Consider the following 16,943-nt stretch of genomic DNA (forward strand, 5'->3'; position numbering starts at 1 on the left):
AAGTGTTCTCTGCCAGGATGGCAGGAAAAAGACCCAGAGGAAGACCAAGATATAGGTGGATTGATATGGTAAAACGTGCCTTAGAAGATAGATATATGAATATAAGATCTGAGAATGTTGTAGCTTTGACAGGTAACAGATTGATTTGGCAGAAAATTGTAGGTAGGAAGTTAGTAATGATGTAAATTTTTCATGTAGTACTATCATATCCTCTACACCTCTTGAGGGTAAATGTTGGGAATTTCATGATGATGATGATATTTAGGTCTATAACTAGTCTTACCCAAGTCACCTGTCAATTGTGATTTCCCTACCACACCACTTGCCCTTGCTCAGGCACCTTTATCCCCACTTACCCCATATATCTCCTTAGTCTCAATTACCCCCCCTCACATCCTGATACATTCTATTCCTATGATGATCATCCCCATACACATTCACTACTTCCAACATCCACTCTTCCCATGCCATCTCTCTGTCAACCCCTACATCTTCATTTTCCTTTTTGTTTTACATTCCCGTTCTACCACTACTCCTCACACTATTACTATTTCCATTTTGCCAAGCACTTCAGTCTCTTCCATTCCATTCTCCTGATTTTTCACTTCACCTCTTACTTCTGATCTTTTGCATCACACACTTCACTCCTTTCTATAGCAACAGTTTCTCCTGTTCACCTCACTCCAAAACTAGAATAGTTTTGGAGTGAGTGAACGATGCATCACTTTTCTGCAATTCATTCTTCCTTCATCTCTGTCAACAAACTATTAAGATATTTAAAATATCTTAACATAATTTAAAGGAAAAAGTTTACGAAAACTATTATTATTATTTTAGGTAATTGAAAATGAAATAAAAGATGCATAAAAATATTGTTATGTTGATAAAAAAAATAGTTGTTAAAATGATATTTTACTGTAAGAAGAATATAGCAGCAGCGCTTGTAGGTTCGCTATTAGTAACCTAACTGGCAAAGCCATTAATCCTAACTATGCCTAATGATTCAAGTCATCAGTGGCTACAGTTTATCATTCAGCAGCATGAAGAATCACCAAAGATCTACATACCTTCCTACGACGTTGGAGTTAAATTACCTGTAGATATTTTTTATACTGAGTGCAATGAAATAATCATCAAGTGGAAAAAGAAACTTCATCACACTGTTAGCAAACATTACTCAATCTTCCATTACTGAAAACTTCACTTTTGCTGTCTGTAATTCCTGGCTGTCATAATGATATTCATGCAGTCACATATATGAGATAATACAGTGTATGTTCAATTGTGATATGGAAACGAATATCTGATGGATGCAAGAGAGAGGATATATTTATATAGATAGAGGAGACGTAAAAAATTTGTGTATTTTTGGATTCCTTATTTGTTCAAGTTCCTATTGAAAAGTTCATTGTTGTGATTTTTCGTTTTTTGAGTTAAGATTAGATAAAAAGCTATTCTTTGTTTGTGTGGAACTGGCAGTTGTTAAGTAAAAACAATGGAACATTCCATATATGTTGTTTTCTGCCTCAGTGCTGGATAGCTGCATTTTATGAAAAAAATTTTTTAATGTTTTTGGTACTTGTCTTTAGTTTTAACTGGACGCATGAAGTTAGGCATATGTTGGATACACAAGTATGACATGAATGTGAGCAAGAAAATTTGTTTCTGCTGTTTTCCTTAATGAACTTAAGGATTAATGAAGAACTTGTCTTGACTTCTCAGATCAAGACTGAAGAGTTTTCCATTATGCTTCTTTGAGTCACTGACTAAAATGTGTTCACTTGTGCCCATGCAGATATCTTGTATTTAATGCCAGAAGACCCACTTATTTGAAGATTATGAATGTGTGAATTTTTTTGATAATTTTTTATGTTGTGTTTATATATATATATATAAAAACAGGGTGATCAAAATTAAAGTATCCCTCTTTAAGGCATTGTGGAGCATCATCCAGTGATCCAATGCTGCACAAATTTGCAGAAATGCATTGTTGTGCAGAAGCAGTATCTGAGAAAGAAAAAAAAAAGTAGTTCCAAAATTCACCATTGGGGAGGACATTGTAAACACCAAATGCATGGAATTTGCATATCACACAACTCAGAAAGTGCCAGGAGGATTTGGGATTTTTTCCCTTCATTCTAGTTGTTAATACCATCCACAGTATTTGCACTAGCCTTGCCTCAACATGCTTTGTTCGTAAAACTGTACTACTTCAACAATGCAACAACGGCAATGCTGTTGTTGCACTCAGCAAATTTTATCACCTGAACAAATTTTGACAAGGTCCACTATCTCCATGTACTCTGCAACAAATGATTGGTCATTTTGAAGAAACAGGATCATTGGAAGTTAGACCTGGAAGAGATTGCAAACAAATCAGTTCACAACAAGTGAATGAAGTTATGACTGCTATTGTGGAGCAGGCCATGATAACAGTGTTGGTTCCTGCAGTGCACATGCTGTATCAAGATACATGGATGTGCCTTACATGACTGTCTGGAAAATTATTATTATTACTTAACAACTCCAGGGAGTCCAAAGACTCATCGAGGGAGGGGCACCTACTCTACAACTCTCCATCTCCACCAGTCGCAACTACCTTCATCATCTACACCAACGCTATCCACTGTCACCACCACCACCACTAGTATTTTCATAGATAATCACAAATATCCATGCCCACACCACAGGATTCGAACGCGCAGCCTTTTGGCTGGTGAGTGGATATGCTAACCAGTAGTCCAACCAGGCTGGCATTATATTAAATTATATGGAAAATTCTGCATTTCTACCCATTCAGGATAACTCTGACACAGGAGTTATTACTAAATAGTTTAGGGAAATTACAACATAGACTAGAATATACATTAAAATAACTTTTTAATACAAATCCAATATTTCGGCAATGTCACGTTGCCATTTTCAACAGGAACTTGTGAGCAAGACACGTGCACACAGCAAACAGAAAATGAGGACGAAGCAGGAAGCTATTCTTTCTCCTAAAGTCCTACTGGTGCCCCCTAGCAGGCAGTGTTGGTATTCTTGGGCGATTGGGCTGAGGTCTTCTGATGTAGGTTTCCCAAATTTGAGGCAGTCTCATGCAGCCAAATTTGTTGAGGTTTGGATTGTTTCTTAGGGCTGAAGCTGATTCCACGAAAAGCCTTTCGTACTTGTATTTACTGTGGTGAATGATCGTGGCTTTCTTCCACCGTATTCTATGGCGGGTATCCAGAGCATGGTCTGCAAGACCAGAGTGGCTGTATTGGTGGAACCGGATGTAGTCCTTGTGTTCTGTAATTCTGATATTGACTGTCGTGCCTGTTTGGCCAAAGTAGGACAGCTTACAGCTGCAAGGGACCTGGTATACACCTGGTGGGTCTCGGGGGGGGGGGGGGGGTTGGTCTTTAGTGGAGCGGATAAGGGATGCCAATTTCTTATATGGTCTGTAACAAGAAGTTAAGCCGTGTTTTTTTAGGATTTTTGTGATTTTTTCTGAGGTGCCTCTGATATAGGGTATGGTGATGGATTTAGAGTAATCCTTGTTGTAAAGGGGAGAGGGGGGTTGTGGTTTATTGGTTTCAATATTTTTTAGATTGGTTTGGATTCTCAACACTTTGAGAATGTGGTTTAGTTCTGTGGTTAGGGCATTGTCATTTGAACAGATAAGTTTAGCCCTGTTGTGTAGTGTCTTAATGACATCATATTGTTGTGAGGAAGGGTGGTGGGATTGCTGGTGAATGTATCTGCCTGCATGGGTGGGTTTTCTATAGACTGAGAAAACCAAGGTTCCATCAGGCTGGCGGGTGACTAGGTGTGTGTGTCTCAGAAAGGAAGGCAGTTGTTTTTTTCTTCTTCCAAGGTGAATTTGATTCTGGGGTGTTGGTTGTTTAAGTGTGTTAGGAAGGAGAGGAGTGCATCGGAGCCATGTGGCCAAATAGCGAACACATCATCTACATATCGAAGCGAAATGGTTGGTTTTTGTGGGGTAGAGTTTAAGGCTTTCTCTTCAAAAGTCTCCATATAAAAGTTGGCCAAGGGTGGGGAGAGTGGAGAACCCATGGCTGTCCCCTCTATTTGTTTGTAGAACTTTCCTTGCCAAACAAAATAGTCTGAGTTCATTGTCAACTGAAATAGGGCTGTGATATCGGGAGGAAATTTAGCTTGGATTAGCTCTAAGGATTCCTTGAGTGGGACATGGCCATAGATGATTTTGTGGGAAGATGAGGCTCATACCCACAGTTGCTGGGTATGGGCTACACAAAATGCATACAATTCAACAAATTCCTTTGTATCCACCCAAAGTTATTGTCAAGTGCAGGTTTACAGCTTGATTTGTATACAGCTTCACTGGACCATTGAAGCATTTGTCTACAGCTTCACTGGACCTGACTGACAAATGTCCTTTGAGGACATTTGCCAGTCAGGTCCTGCAACCTGCTCAGTTAGTTACTGTTGAGAGGTATTGCAATATGATAAATATTTTGTTATGGCACAGCTAGAGCAGTGCCTGTGCATTGATTCAGTCATTTTCATGCAGGATGGAGCCCCTCCACACAATCAGACATGGTTTATCAGGATCATCCTGATAACTTGCCAGCTCTAAAAGACAGCATAATGTAGCATGTGCATAACTTCAGTCCCAACCAGCTTCTTGCTACCATTGAACACACTGTGCAAAGGATGCAGTTTGTGGCACACTGGGAAGGGCAGCATGTTGAACGATACAGCCTCTGAATGCATAATGAAAGTGAATAAAAATGTGTTATTTATCATGAAGGTTGTTTTCTTGATCATATATTAGTAAATAATAATATTTGATTAACCGATCAAGTGTTGATCAATTTTATTAATTAACTGGACCAACTAGTTTCGCCACACTTATCTGTTGGCTTCTTCAGGGCACTTACATATAGGTTTAAACACTCTCACAATTATGCGTAACTGCAAACTGACAAGAATAAAAACTGACTGGAATAATTGCAAATAAAATAGTATCGAACGTGAGTGAAACACGTATCGCATGTACAAGATCAGCTAGCTGTTGCTGAGGAACCTTCTGTAGTTTGTATTAAAGTTCATTTCTTCCGTTTTTAAGGCTCTGATTAGGGTTTTCCATATCTCTGGGAGTATTAGGCCTTGATTTCTGTTAAGGTTCACAGTAGAACGGGCGACTGTGACTGCTTCTTTGAACATTCTTGAATGGTAATCTTCCTCTAAGTAAGGGGAACAGCTTTTGTCCCACTCGATGACATGGTTAGTTGTGGAGAAATGAGACGATAGGCCAGAAATGTCCTGTCTGTTGTTTTTGACATAGCCAATGTGCTCCTTTTGCCTGATTTCGAGGCTTCTCGAAGTCTGCCCGATGTAATTAGAGCCACATGAGCATGGAATATTATAGACTCCAGCATATTTGTAGAAAGGATGGTTGTCTTTTGGAGATCTTAGTAGTTTATGAATAGTATCTATAGGCTGAAATGCTACTCTTATTTTGTGTTGTTTGAGGAGATTGGCGAGCCTGTTGGAGATGCCACTTACATACGGAATTGCAATCGTTTTTATATATTGAATCTCCTCAAACAACACAAAATAAGAGTAGCATTTCAGCCTATAGATACTATTCGTAAACTACTAAGATCTCCAAAAGACAACCATCCTTTCTACAAATATGCTGGAGTCTATAATATTCCATGCTCATGTGGCTCTAATTACATCGGGCAGACTTCGAGAAGCCTCGAAATCAGGCAAAAGGAGCACATTGGCTATGTCAAAAACAACAGACAGGACATTTCTGGCCTATCGTCTCATTTCTCCACAACTAACCATGTCATCGAGTGGGACAAAAGCTGTTCCCCTTACTTAGAGGAAGATTACCATTCAAGAATGTTCAAAGAAGCAGCCACAGTCGCCCGTTCTACTGTGAACATTAACAGAAATCAAGGCCTAATACTCCCAGAGATATGGAAAACCCTAATCAGAGCCTTAAAAACGGAAGAAATGAACTTTAATACAAACTACAGAAGGTTCCTCAGCAACAGCTAGCTGATCTTGTACACGCGATACGTGTTTCACTCACGTTCGATACTATTTTATTTGTAATTATTCCAGTCAGTTTTTATTCTTGTCAGTTTGCAGTTACGCATAATTGTGAGAGTGTTTAAACCTATATGTAAGTGCCCTGAAGAAGCCAACAGATAAGTGTGGCGAAACTAGTTGGTCCAGTTAATTAATAAAATTGATCAACACTTGATTGGTTAACCAAATATTATTATTTACTAATGTGTTATTTATGCTTGGGCCACTTTTCTCCTTCTTGCACACACACAGAAAAATTATGTGCATTCAGTACACCACACAGTTCACCCTGGTGGTGAATTTCGTAACTACTTTTTTCTTCTCAGATATCGCTTCTGCATGATGTACAGTGTATTTCTGTAAAGTTTTGCAGTATATGGATCACTGAGTTGCATTCTACAAGGCTTTAAACAGGGATATTTTAATTTTGATCACTCTGTATATATATATACTTTTTTAATAAAATATATATAATGAAAGAAACTTAGTTTTCATGTAGGTAGCATAGTGAAACAACAAATACATGGCATGGGAAAAGAACCTGTGAAAATTTAAGGGAAACATATATGCATATATTATTATTATTTGGCAACTTCCATGGAGTTGTTTAATTCTGAATGAAGGGAATTATAATATAATAGTGTTTCATTCAGGATTTAACATAGTCTGCCATTCCCTGAGCCAAATTTGTTCATCAGACAAATAGTAAATTATTCACTTACTGATGTATATTCCGTAATTATAAAATAATTGTATGTTCTAATGTTGTTAGTTATTTATCCTGTACTAATTCTTTGTAGAGTATATATATCCTATGTGAACTGTGCACAGAAACTCGAAACTTAGTCAGTTTATGTAAACCATTGCCAAGAACATAGCCAGTATAACAGAAATTAAGTGCTGTATGAAATTACGAAGTCATCCGCCAACGCACAATTTGGTGCTAGTTACCAAGCTAACAAAGATACACGAGGTGGATTTTGGCACGAAGAAGGAAGGAGGAGACATGCGCAGTTGAATAAGCTGATTCTGGCACGAAGAAGGAAGGAAGAGACATGCGCTGTTGAATAAGGGGAGAAGCGAGGTGTGAAGGATAGAACCAGGGTTGAAAAGACAAGGGAGCTCTATATTTTTCTCTTACTCTTTCGTGGGCTCTTGTTCGTATCCTGATTCTAATTCCCTCATCTTATAATTGTGAAAGACGAGAGGCATGACAGGGATTGCCAAGGAAATCTGAAAGATAGACAATTTTAGAGCGAAGCAAGCATGAATTCCCGAGCCAACAAGAGCGTTAGGGTGAATCTGAATCCTATCGAACTAAAGTGACTTAAGAGAGAAAGCTATTGAGAATCAAGGAAGTGTTTCTAGAACATGTGATAATAGGCAAAGTATATCAACCATCCTGGTAAGGAAATCCTTTCTATGTCTTTTGTGAATGTAATTACAATAAAGGAGAAGTGTATTGCATTAATGACAGTTCAAGTTTGGATGTGTGATATCTTGAAGCTTGTTCCAAGAGAATGTGATATAAGAAACTGACTTACTTAGATTTACTGTGATAGATTCACAGGACTTTAGAATTCCTCGGTGTGTATTTAGCAATATGTGCTTTGTATCCTGAACGGCTAAGCAGAGTCGACAATTGAAGTATATTGAATAGATAACCTATGTCTAAAAGTTGTGCTTAGAAGTTTATAACTCTAAGAAAAGTAGAAATCTATATGTTAAGAATTTAACCACGCTGAGTATACTCTACTATGAAGTTACTATTGTTTTAATAAGAACTTCTTTATTTCATGATCATTTTAGTTATATTTAGATCTTTGATTAATGTAAATTCATGTATTAGTGTATTAAATGTTTTTATTTAAATTGAATCTTGTGCTTGCCTGAGTTCATTTCGTTGCACCGCTCATTATAACAGTTCGGATCTAAGCGGGAACTCTATTTAATGTGAAAGTAAGGAAAGATTAGAGAACCACGACTACGATATAACTTAAAGGTAATTTGATTAAGGAAAGTTCTGTCTTATTTAGATTACTGTAGCATTGTACTTGCTGATGATCGATTCCTTAACATTATTCTTACAACCATGGACACAGAGTGGCGCAGTTAAATATAAATTTTCTTTGTGTTTGAAAATGGAATCAATCAGCAGAAAGAATTAGGGAATTACCTCTTCGATAACCTCCCTTATTGTTTTAACTCTTGTACAGTATTACCCATATAGAGATTAGGCCTAGACTGTCTCGTGACTGAATATCAAAAATAAATTGGAAAACTGCACTAGGCGAAAAAGAAAACACAATGAAGAAGAAAGTCGTCACAACAGAGTCAACAGACTCATCGTGGGAGGCTCACTCAACCAGCAACATGTCTCTATCATAATGAGCTTTGAAGTTATTTACACTACCTGCACTCATAACATACTCGGACAATGCATTCCACTCACAACTCTCCATGTAAAAAATCTACTTCTCACATACTTCTTCACCACATCTTTATTCAACTTCCAGGGATGGCCTCTCGTTGCTCTTATATTAACATCCACTCCTTTTATAATTTCTTCTGTATTAATCTGATAGAATCCCTTAACTAATTTGAAGGTCTATCATATCTCCTCTTTTCCTTCTATCCATCAGTCTCTGTCATCCACCTTCTCTCAAACACTCCTCCCTCCCACTTTTCTCTCTTTCCTCCTCGAATACACTATAACCTTCACATATCTCACTAACTATGTACTTTTCTGTTAGCCATGTCTCACTAATGCCAATAACCTTTGGCCAGAATTAACTAACCAATGCCAAAAATTCCTCGTGCTTGTTCCAAATGTTCCTGGCATTAGTGTGCATAAAGTGCAAAAGCCCCTTAGGCCTACCAGTATCCTTACACTTTATTCTAACTATCCCATTTATCATTTGTCATATTAGTCAGTGATGATGGTAATAAATGATGTTGAACCTGCATGTTAATGATTTTGGGGAAGATTTGAATGGGGATATACAATTGTCTGTAGATGATGCAAGCTTGAGACAAACTATGAGGAGTAGAGCAGATCTTGTTGCCTTACAAGAAGACTTGAATTTGAATGGGGATATACAATTGTCTGTAGATGATGCAAGCTTGAGACAAACTATGAGGAGTAGAGCAGATCTTGTTGCCTTACAAGAAGACTTGAATAGACCAGTGGGCTCGTAGCTCGAAATCGTGGGGATGCTGCAACTTTCGAAATATACATACACACTGTTAGTACAGTGTATATGTGTTTGGATAAAATATTAAAATTATGGTAAAAATTTAAAAAAAAAAACTAAACATGAAAAATTATTGTTTATTATCGATAAATGATAGTGTTTGGTATAATTCAAAATTACTTAAAAATAAAATATATTCATGTTTTGTTTCATGAAAAAATATTGTTTATTATCGATAAAATTATACAGTTTAGTATAGTTCACCGACCATTTGTAGGTCTTGGCGTCTCGCCAAGAATAGTCGATTCATGCTGAAGGGGAGAAAGAAATGAAGGACGTACGAATTGGTCGCCAACACGCGAAATCACATGCTTTATAGGTAAAATTTTCCAACTGTTATACAAGCAACATAGTTAACTACAATAATCATAAAAGAGAAGTTAATTTTCCGACCTGTAATAATAAACAACTCATCCCACAATACAGACTGATTACCCTATTATCGGAATGGATTCTCCTTTTTCTGACATGCGCAGAAGTGTCGAAGGATCTCTAATTGGTGGGCGTACTATATAATTCAAAATTAGTTAAAAATAAAATGGATTTACAATTTTTGGACATTACAATTAAATCCTTTAATTGTAATGTCCAAATATTTAAAGAGATGGAGTAAACACGATAAGCATTATGAACACTCTACTACTGGTGCAAACTGCATAGAAACAACAGTGGAACTGCGTGACAGACAGTGCCGCATTATGCTATTAGCTCGCATCTCACTATGACGTGTATATGCTTGCGTGTGTAGCAATATGACACTGTGGTAAACACAGTGCTGCTAGTGTCTTTCACCCTCTTAAGTGCTACAAGATGGATTTTTATTATTTTTTATACAAAATAAGAATTCTACACAATTGTTGATGATAAAATTAAATATTACATGTAAATAAATTAATGAATATATTTATATGTATGTCAAGAAAAATTGGGGGTGCTGCAGTTCTGCAGTACCTATGCACGAACCGCCCCTGGAATAGACTGAGTGCATATGTATGGGAGTGGGCATGCCAGTTCAGTGTTGCAAAATCTAAGGTTTTAAAATTTGGAAAACAAAGATGGGATCTAGAATTTACTGTTGGTGGGTATATATTGTTGGGGTGGAGGAAATAACAGATCTTGGAATGATGGTGGATAAGAACCTGAAATTCAGAGAACATATTGCCAAAATTGTGAGGACAATACAACAAATTCTGGCAATGATGTAGAGGACACTGACTTGTAGAAGTAAGATTCTAGTTCCATTGTATAAGGCTCTGATTAGGCCACATAGGGACTACTGAGCACAGATTTGGTCATCTGGTTTTCAAATAGATGAAGAGATGTTGGAGAGAGTCCAGATACAATTAGACAAAATAATTTCTTATCTCTGTAATGCTGAAGATGAAGAAAGGTTGAGTTGATGCAGTTTTCATTTCCATTTTTAGTTCCTAGTTCCATTGTATAAGGCTCTGATTAGGCCACATAGGGACTATTGACTATTGAGCACAGATTTGGTCATCTGGTTTTCAAATAGATGAAGAGATGTTGGAGAGAGTCCAGATACAGTTAGACAAAATAATTTCTTATCTCTGTAATGCTGAAGATGAAGAAAGGTTGAGTTGATGCAATTTGCAGAGTCTAGTACATAGGAGGAAGAGAGGTGATATGATAGATATGTACAAGTTGGTAAGGGATTGTTATAGGATTAACATTGAAGAGGTTTTCATAAAATGGTGTAGATTGGGGGCAAACAAGAGGCCATCCCTGGATGCTGCATAAGGATGGTAAGGGAATGAGAAGTAGGTTTTTTTGCATGGAGAGTTGTGAATGACTGGAATGCACTACCTGAGAGCATGGTGTCTGCAGAGAATTTGAATGTGTTTAAGGTGACCTCCTAGATGAGTCTGTTACTCCATAGAGTCTTAGGATAATAATAATAATTAATATAAAATTTTTGCATTAATTTGAATTAATTGCTTGCACTGTCTGGTTTTTATATGTATTTACTTAAGTCATTTATTTACATTCTGAACAAAGAATTTTTCACTTTGATTTTAGTATTAAGTAAGTAAGGTGTATCTTACTCTTAAATAAACATATCTAATCTTTACAGATATAAATCTGTGACCTGATTTAAAATCCATCAAGGAATTTTTCTGGACCTTTTGAACTGATCCTCAGTTTTCTCCACCAGAAACTTGTTAGAGAGAGAGTTTCCTTTTAAACAATTACACATACATACTGATAGATATAATATATAGCTATATTATGTCTGTTAGTTACGTGCCTGTATTATTGAATTACATTACCATGAAGCAATGTAATTTCTGATCTTCCTTGCATATTGTTTTTCCAGAGATCTTATGAAATGTTATGAAAATATTTTTCCATGGTTTATAATAGAAACAAAGAATGATTTTGAGTTCCTACATAATTTGAATACAAGTAATTGGGCTTATAGATGATTACCATGTTTTGTAAACAAATCTCGAAATGTATTTAATGTTTTTTTTTTTTTCAGTTTTCTTGTGATGTAACAGCAGAAATAGTTGGCAAACCATCTCCAGATTTTTTTCTTTGTGCCTTGAACAGTATTGGAATAACACCTAAAGAGGTATAGTTATCATGCTGAATAATTATCTGCCCTTCGCAAAAATTAACTCATTTTTTTAAATGATAATTATATTCATGAGTGAGATATTTGGATGGCTCCTAGTTGAGCTATTTTGATTATAGTGAATATTTGTTATTTGACACTTTTTCACTACATGGAGGTCTGGTGTTAATAATAATAATAACTAGAACATGTTTTTTAAACATTGACAAAGAAGAATAAAGAAAGCTTCAGTTGACCAAACAATATAGTTTAAATAAAGGATATTAAGTATCCATTCTTTTTTTACCACACACACACACACACAGGAATTACAATTATTATTATACTATATATCTGATTATAGAAATACACACACACACACAGGAATTGCAATTATTATACTATATATCTGATTATAGAAATACACATGCGCACAGGAATTACAATTATTATTATATAATATTATTATGCAATTATTATACTATATATCTGATTATAGAAATATAAGATCTGATAATGTTGGAGTCTTGACAGGTAACAGATTGATTTGAAGGAAAATTGTAGATGGGAAGTTAGTAATAATGTAAGTTTTTCATGTAGTACTATCATATCCTGTATATGTCATGAATTTGATGATGATATATCTGATGCATACAAGAAAAATGGCAACCAAAACATAAATGTTGACTGATATGAACATGTGAGATTTTAGTGCAGTGTAGCATGTGTTTAATATATTCATTGCAGAGAGTGAATGGTTTGTGGTATGAGAGCAAGAATGGCAAGAATATTTGTCAGAAATATTTCCTAAGCAAGTGTAAGAAATGTGAGTCATGTCGGGAGCAAAAGAATGAAGTGACTGATGTTATGAATATAAGACAGGATTGCGGAAGTGTTGTGAAGAATGTAGCAGAAGTTGTGAATGATAGTGCACAAAATATGAATGAGAGATTGAAGGAAGTGGTTGAAAGTAATAATGTGAATAATGATAATATGCTCACGCAGAAAGAAATTGCACAATTACACAAACTCCTTCACCAGACAAAACATGAGCTCAGGCAATTGGAGAAACGATTGCCGCTTGGTACAGAAGGATGGAGAATGAAAGAAAGAGTGATGGGAAAAGCATAAAAATGCAAGAAAAGAGATAGTATTGTATGTGGATTCGATGATAAGAGGTATACTTCATGAAAAAGTGACAAAAGCATGTTTTCCAGGTGCAAAGATGAAAGAGGTTAATGAAGTTGTAAGTTTCCAGAAGAAAGAAGCAAACAAGTTCATTGTTTTGGCTGGTGCAAATAATTTGAAAGGTGAGAAATGTGCAATGAGAGAAGATATGAAAGAGTTGTTAGAAGAAACAAAAATTAAGAGTAAGAAAGTAAAGATTGGGTCTGCTGCCTGTGTGATAGAACAGAATTGAGAAAGGACATGATTGTCATTGAGAAAATTGTGCAGGAGGAATGGTGCAGTTTATAGATGTATGGAGTGAATTTGATTGATGTAAGGACCTGTATATGCCTAATGGACTACACTTAAATGTTTTGGAGTTAGGTGCTTGGAGAAAGTGTTGTTTGGTAAGAGTTTAGAAGTGCAAAACTAGGGAAACTAGAGATATTAGCGGGGAAGCAATCAAGCATGTGTCTAACCACCCTTGAGACAAATGAATATGAGTGCAGGAATGATTGTCAAGAGCTGGGTGCAGTTTTTCAGGTTTTGAATTTGAATGGACAGCTAATGACATTATGTAAGGGTAACTGTAGGCTCAAGGGGATTTGATGTAATGGATATTGTATTTTCAGAGAAGATAGAGAAAATAGGGCAGGAGGAGGGGTATTATAAATAATAGCTGAAGAACTTCAACCTGCAAAAATAGAAATGAAGGAAAATTATAGATATGAGAGAAATGGTTCATTTGAGTTTTCTGGTGTGAGATAGAAGCCAGCAGGACAAATATATTGTTGGTTGCTACTGTAGATATTGGGGGGGTCCCAGAAGAAGATGTGGACGACATGCATTGGCAGATTAGCACAGTGAGTGCAGGCTGAGCAATTATCATGGGACTCTTCAACTATGATGATACAGATTGGAAGAAAGAAAAAGCATATTTTAAAATGGAGATAAATTTATATAGATATAAGGGATAATTACTTGAAACAGCATGTGGTGGATGGAACCAGGGGTTTGAGTGTGTTGGATCTGGGAATAGCATCAGAATATTTATTTATAACAACATTAGCAACTCTGCCTCTGATTGGGCAAAGTGACCATGCAGTCTTGTCCTGCGCGGTTAGAAGGGTAACTAGTGTGCTAAATCAGATTATGAGAGAAAATTAGCTAAGCATGCCAAAGTAAATCTAAAAGTTTTTTTTTTTTTGCTGCAAAGCAAGTAAGAGAAAGAATGATTATGGAAAGATAACTTTACTCAGTACTGATGGTAGTAAAGTGACAGAAGCAGAAGAAATAGTTAAGTTACTAAGTGATCACTTTGTAAGTATGTATATTATCCAGGTGGTGACAGTGACTGATGTTCAGAATCAAGATAGATGAACTGGAGATACCCAGTATATTGTAAAATATCAGTTTTGAATACAGTAGTGGGGCTGGACGGTATGTCAGCTTGTGTGCAACGAGAATGTGCAAGTGAACTGGCAGTGCCTCTAATGAAGTTGTATAATCCATGTCTCAACTCTGACAAAGTTCCAAGTGAGTGGAAAGAGGATAAATTAGTTCCATTACATAATGGTGGCTCCAAGACTCTGGAGTAGTGGTTAAAGTATTGGAAAAGTTGGTTAAAAGTAAAATTCAGGAATGAGTGGATATGAATATAATACTTTATGGGGGGGGGCAGCATTGCTTTGTAGATGGTAGATCCTGCCTCAGTAATTTAGTCACATTTTATAATAAGGTGACAGCAGAATTGGATAAAAGAAATGGCTACACCATGATACTGCAGACTTTACAAAGACATTTGACAGAATACTGCATGGAAAACTATTACACAAGTTAGTACAAATGGGAATGGATTTGAGGCTGATATGCTGACATCAGAGAGTAGTGTATGGTGGAGTGGAATCAAGGCAAAGGAGGATGACTAGTGAAGGTCATTGACACAATTAAAGGATAAACCTCTCTCTCTGTGTCAAGTTTCACTCAATGTTGTTGAGTGAGAGAGAGAGTGTCTAGACATCACATGTTTAGCAGTCTCTTTAGCATCAACAATCACTAATTTGGGGATTATAATAAAATGATGTGCAGTCACTTGCATTAATCGTCTGTAGAGTTGAATATTCTTTGGATTTCCCACATTACAATCCCTATAGATTTTCCCCACCATTATTAATGCTGATATGTTTACTTGCACAAAAATTAGGAAAATGGTAATGAATTTGAACAAATGTTTAGCTCACTGCATCAGGTTATATTCTGCAGAAATAGGAATACCATGAAGGACTGCTTGACACTACCCTGAGAGCCACTACAGAGGTGGAAGTATTACTAGACCAAAAGACCCATCATAACCAAATAACCTTACTGCAGTCAGTCTCATGCATGATAGTTGTATCAGATCAGTAGGACAAAAGACTGTTGTAAAATCTGTCATGATAAGTGACTTTATAACTTATGTTCATTTGTACATGTTTTTTTTTTGTTTGTTTTTTTTAAATTTAGGAGAATGTACTTAGAACATTGTTATATTTTGACTGAATTAATCTTTTCTGTAATATTATTGTATTGAACCTTTATTAAAATAATGTAGTTCATGATGTCATCAAGTAAGGCTATTAAGTAATGTTAAATCAGTAAGTCTAATGCTGAGATTAGTGAAGAATTCTAAGAATTGCCATAAATGGAAAATTCCAATGACCTGTAAAGAATGATGTCATCATATCCAAGGGTCAATATGTGAACAGTTTCGAGAGATGCGCTCCTGCGCAGCAACAAAGGTCTGGGCCTATATACGGCAGATCGCTGGAAAGGAAATTTGTCTTAAGATTTTTTAGGCCTTCTGTTGCCTGAGATCACTGTCATGAAAGATTTCGTTGTCGGGAATTGAAAGAGAAGTAAGTTTGTCTTATACCTGGATCACTGCAGGTATAGAAATATTATGCCAAGTCGTTGTGAAAGGAAGGAGCTGTACATCGCCACCATGTTAATGATCCAATAAGGTAAGGCACAGTCGACTGCTTGAACAAGAAAGAAATTTATCGGGAAAACAGGAATAAGTCAATAAGCAGAAAGAAAGACGAGAAAAAGACTTAAGTATGAACAAAAGGTTAATGTGAAGGACTGTTTGCTGAAAAGGATCGTAAGTAGTTATAATATTGAACAGGAATGTATTTAAAGTGCCTATGTTTGTGAGATATTGTATATTAATGGCAAATTAAGATTAATCAAGGTATGTCTTATATTCAAGTAATATAATGCTAAATTGTGGATTAGCTTACAAGTAATGCTAAACTGTGGATTAGCTTAGAACTAAAGCTTAGAGTAGGAAGAAAATTGTAATGACTTTCTGTATATATTGTATCATTCTGTAAATATTCCTTTAGATATAATTAAATGGTTTGTAAACAACACATTTGACTGAATCTGTCAATGCACAATTCTAAAAAACTTCGAACTTGCATGAGACAGAAGTTATTTCATTTATATTTATGCCACGACTAGTTAAAAGTAAGAATAATATAAATGGGGAATGTGAACAATATCTGCTTTGTCTTAATATCTTATTATATCACACTCAATATATAGTTTAACTGGTGAAGTCATTAAACAAATAAATTTGTTAGACTATAGAGCTTGAGAAATAAGAAATAGTTGAAACTGGTAGATGGTGGCAGTCAAGAGTTAAGGCAGCCGACCATTCATGGTAATTAAGTAAAGAGAAGACCAAGAAGGGTAGTGGAAGTACGAAAAATATAATACATAGTATAACAAAATGGTGCAGTATATAATTATAACACTATGTCTACATAATCTGCTACAAGCAATTACCATTATTATCACAATAAAGTATGTACTTAGTATGTTTGAAGACGGAC

General features: G+C 36.0%; 1 protein-coding gene across 8 annotated transcripts in view; it reads left to right on the top strand.

Annotated features, from left to right (window-relative positions):
* Positions 1-16,943, top strand: part of LOC150099784 (phospholysine phosphohistidine inorganic pyrophosphate phosphatase-like) — a 272,126-nt gene that overhangs the window by 129,137 nt on the left and 126,046 nt on the right. For all 8 annotated transcript variants that reach the window (XR_016549370.1, XR_016549371.1, XM_090403980.1 and 5 more), the window contains exon 6: positions 11,827-11,919. Coding sequence is in view for 6 of the 8 variants with exons in the window: in XM_090403980.1 (XP_090260106.1) it covers positions 11,827-11,919 (93 nt within the window). In the remaining 2 variants the exon portion in view is untranslated. The remainder of the gene's footprint in view (positions 1-11,826; positions 11,920-16,943) is intronic.

The sequence above is a fragment of the Typopeltis vanoorti genome, chromosome 14 (assembly GCF_054136105.1).
Source record: "Typopeltis vanoorti isolate ZY-2024b chromosome 14, IOZ_Tvanoo_1.0, whole genome shotgun sequence".
Taxonomy (NCBI): domain Eukaryota; kingdom Metazoa; phylum Arthropoda; class Arachnida; order Uropygi; family Thelyphonidae; genus Typopeltis; species Typopeltis vanoorti.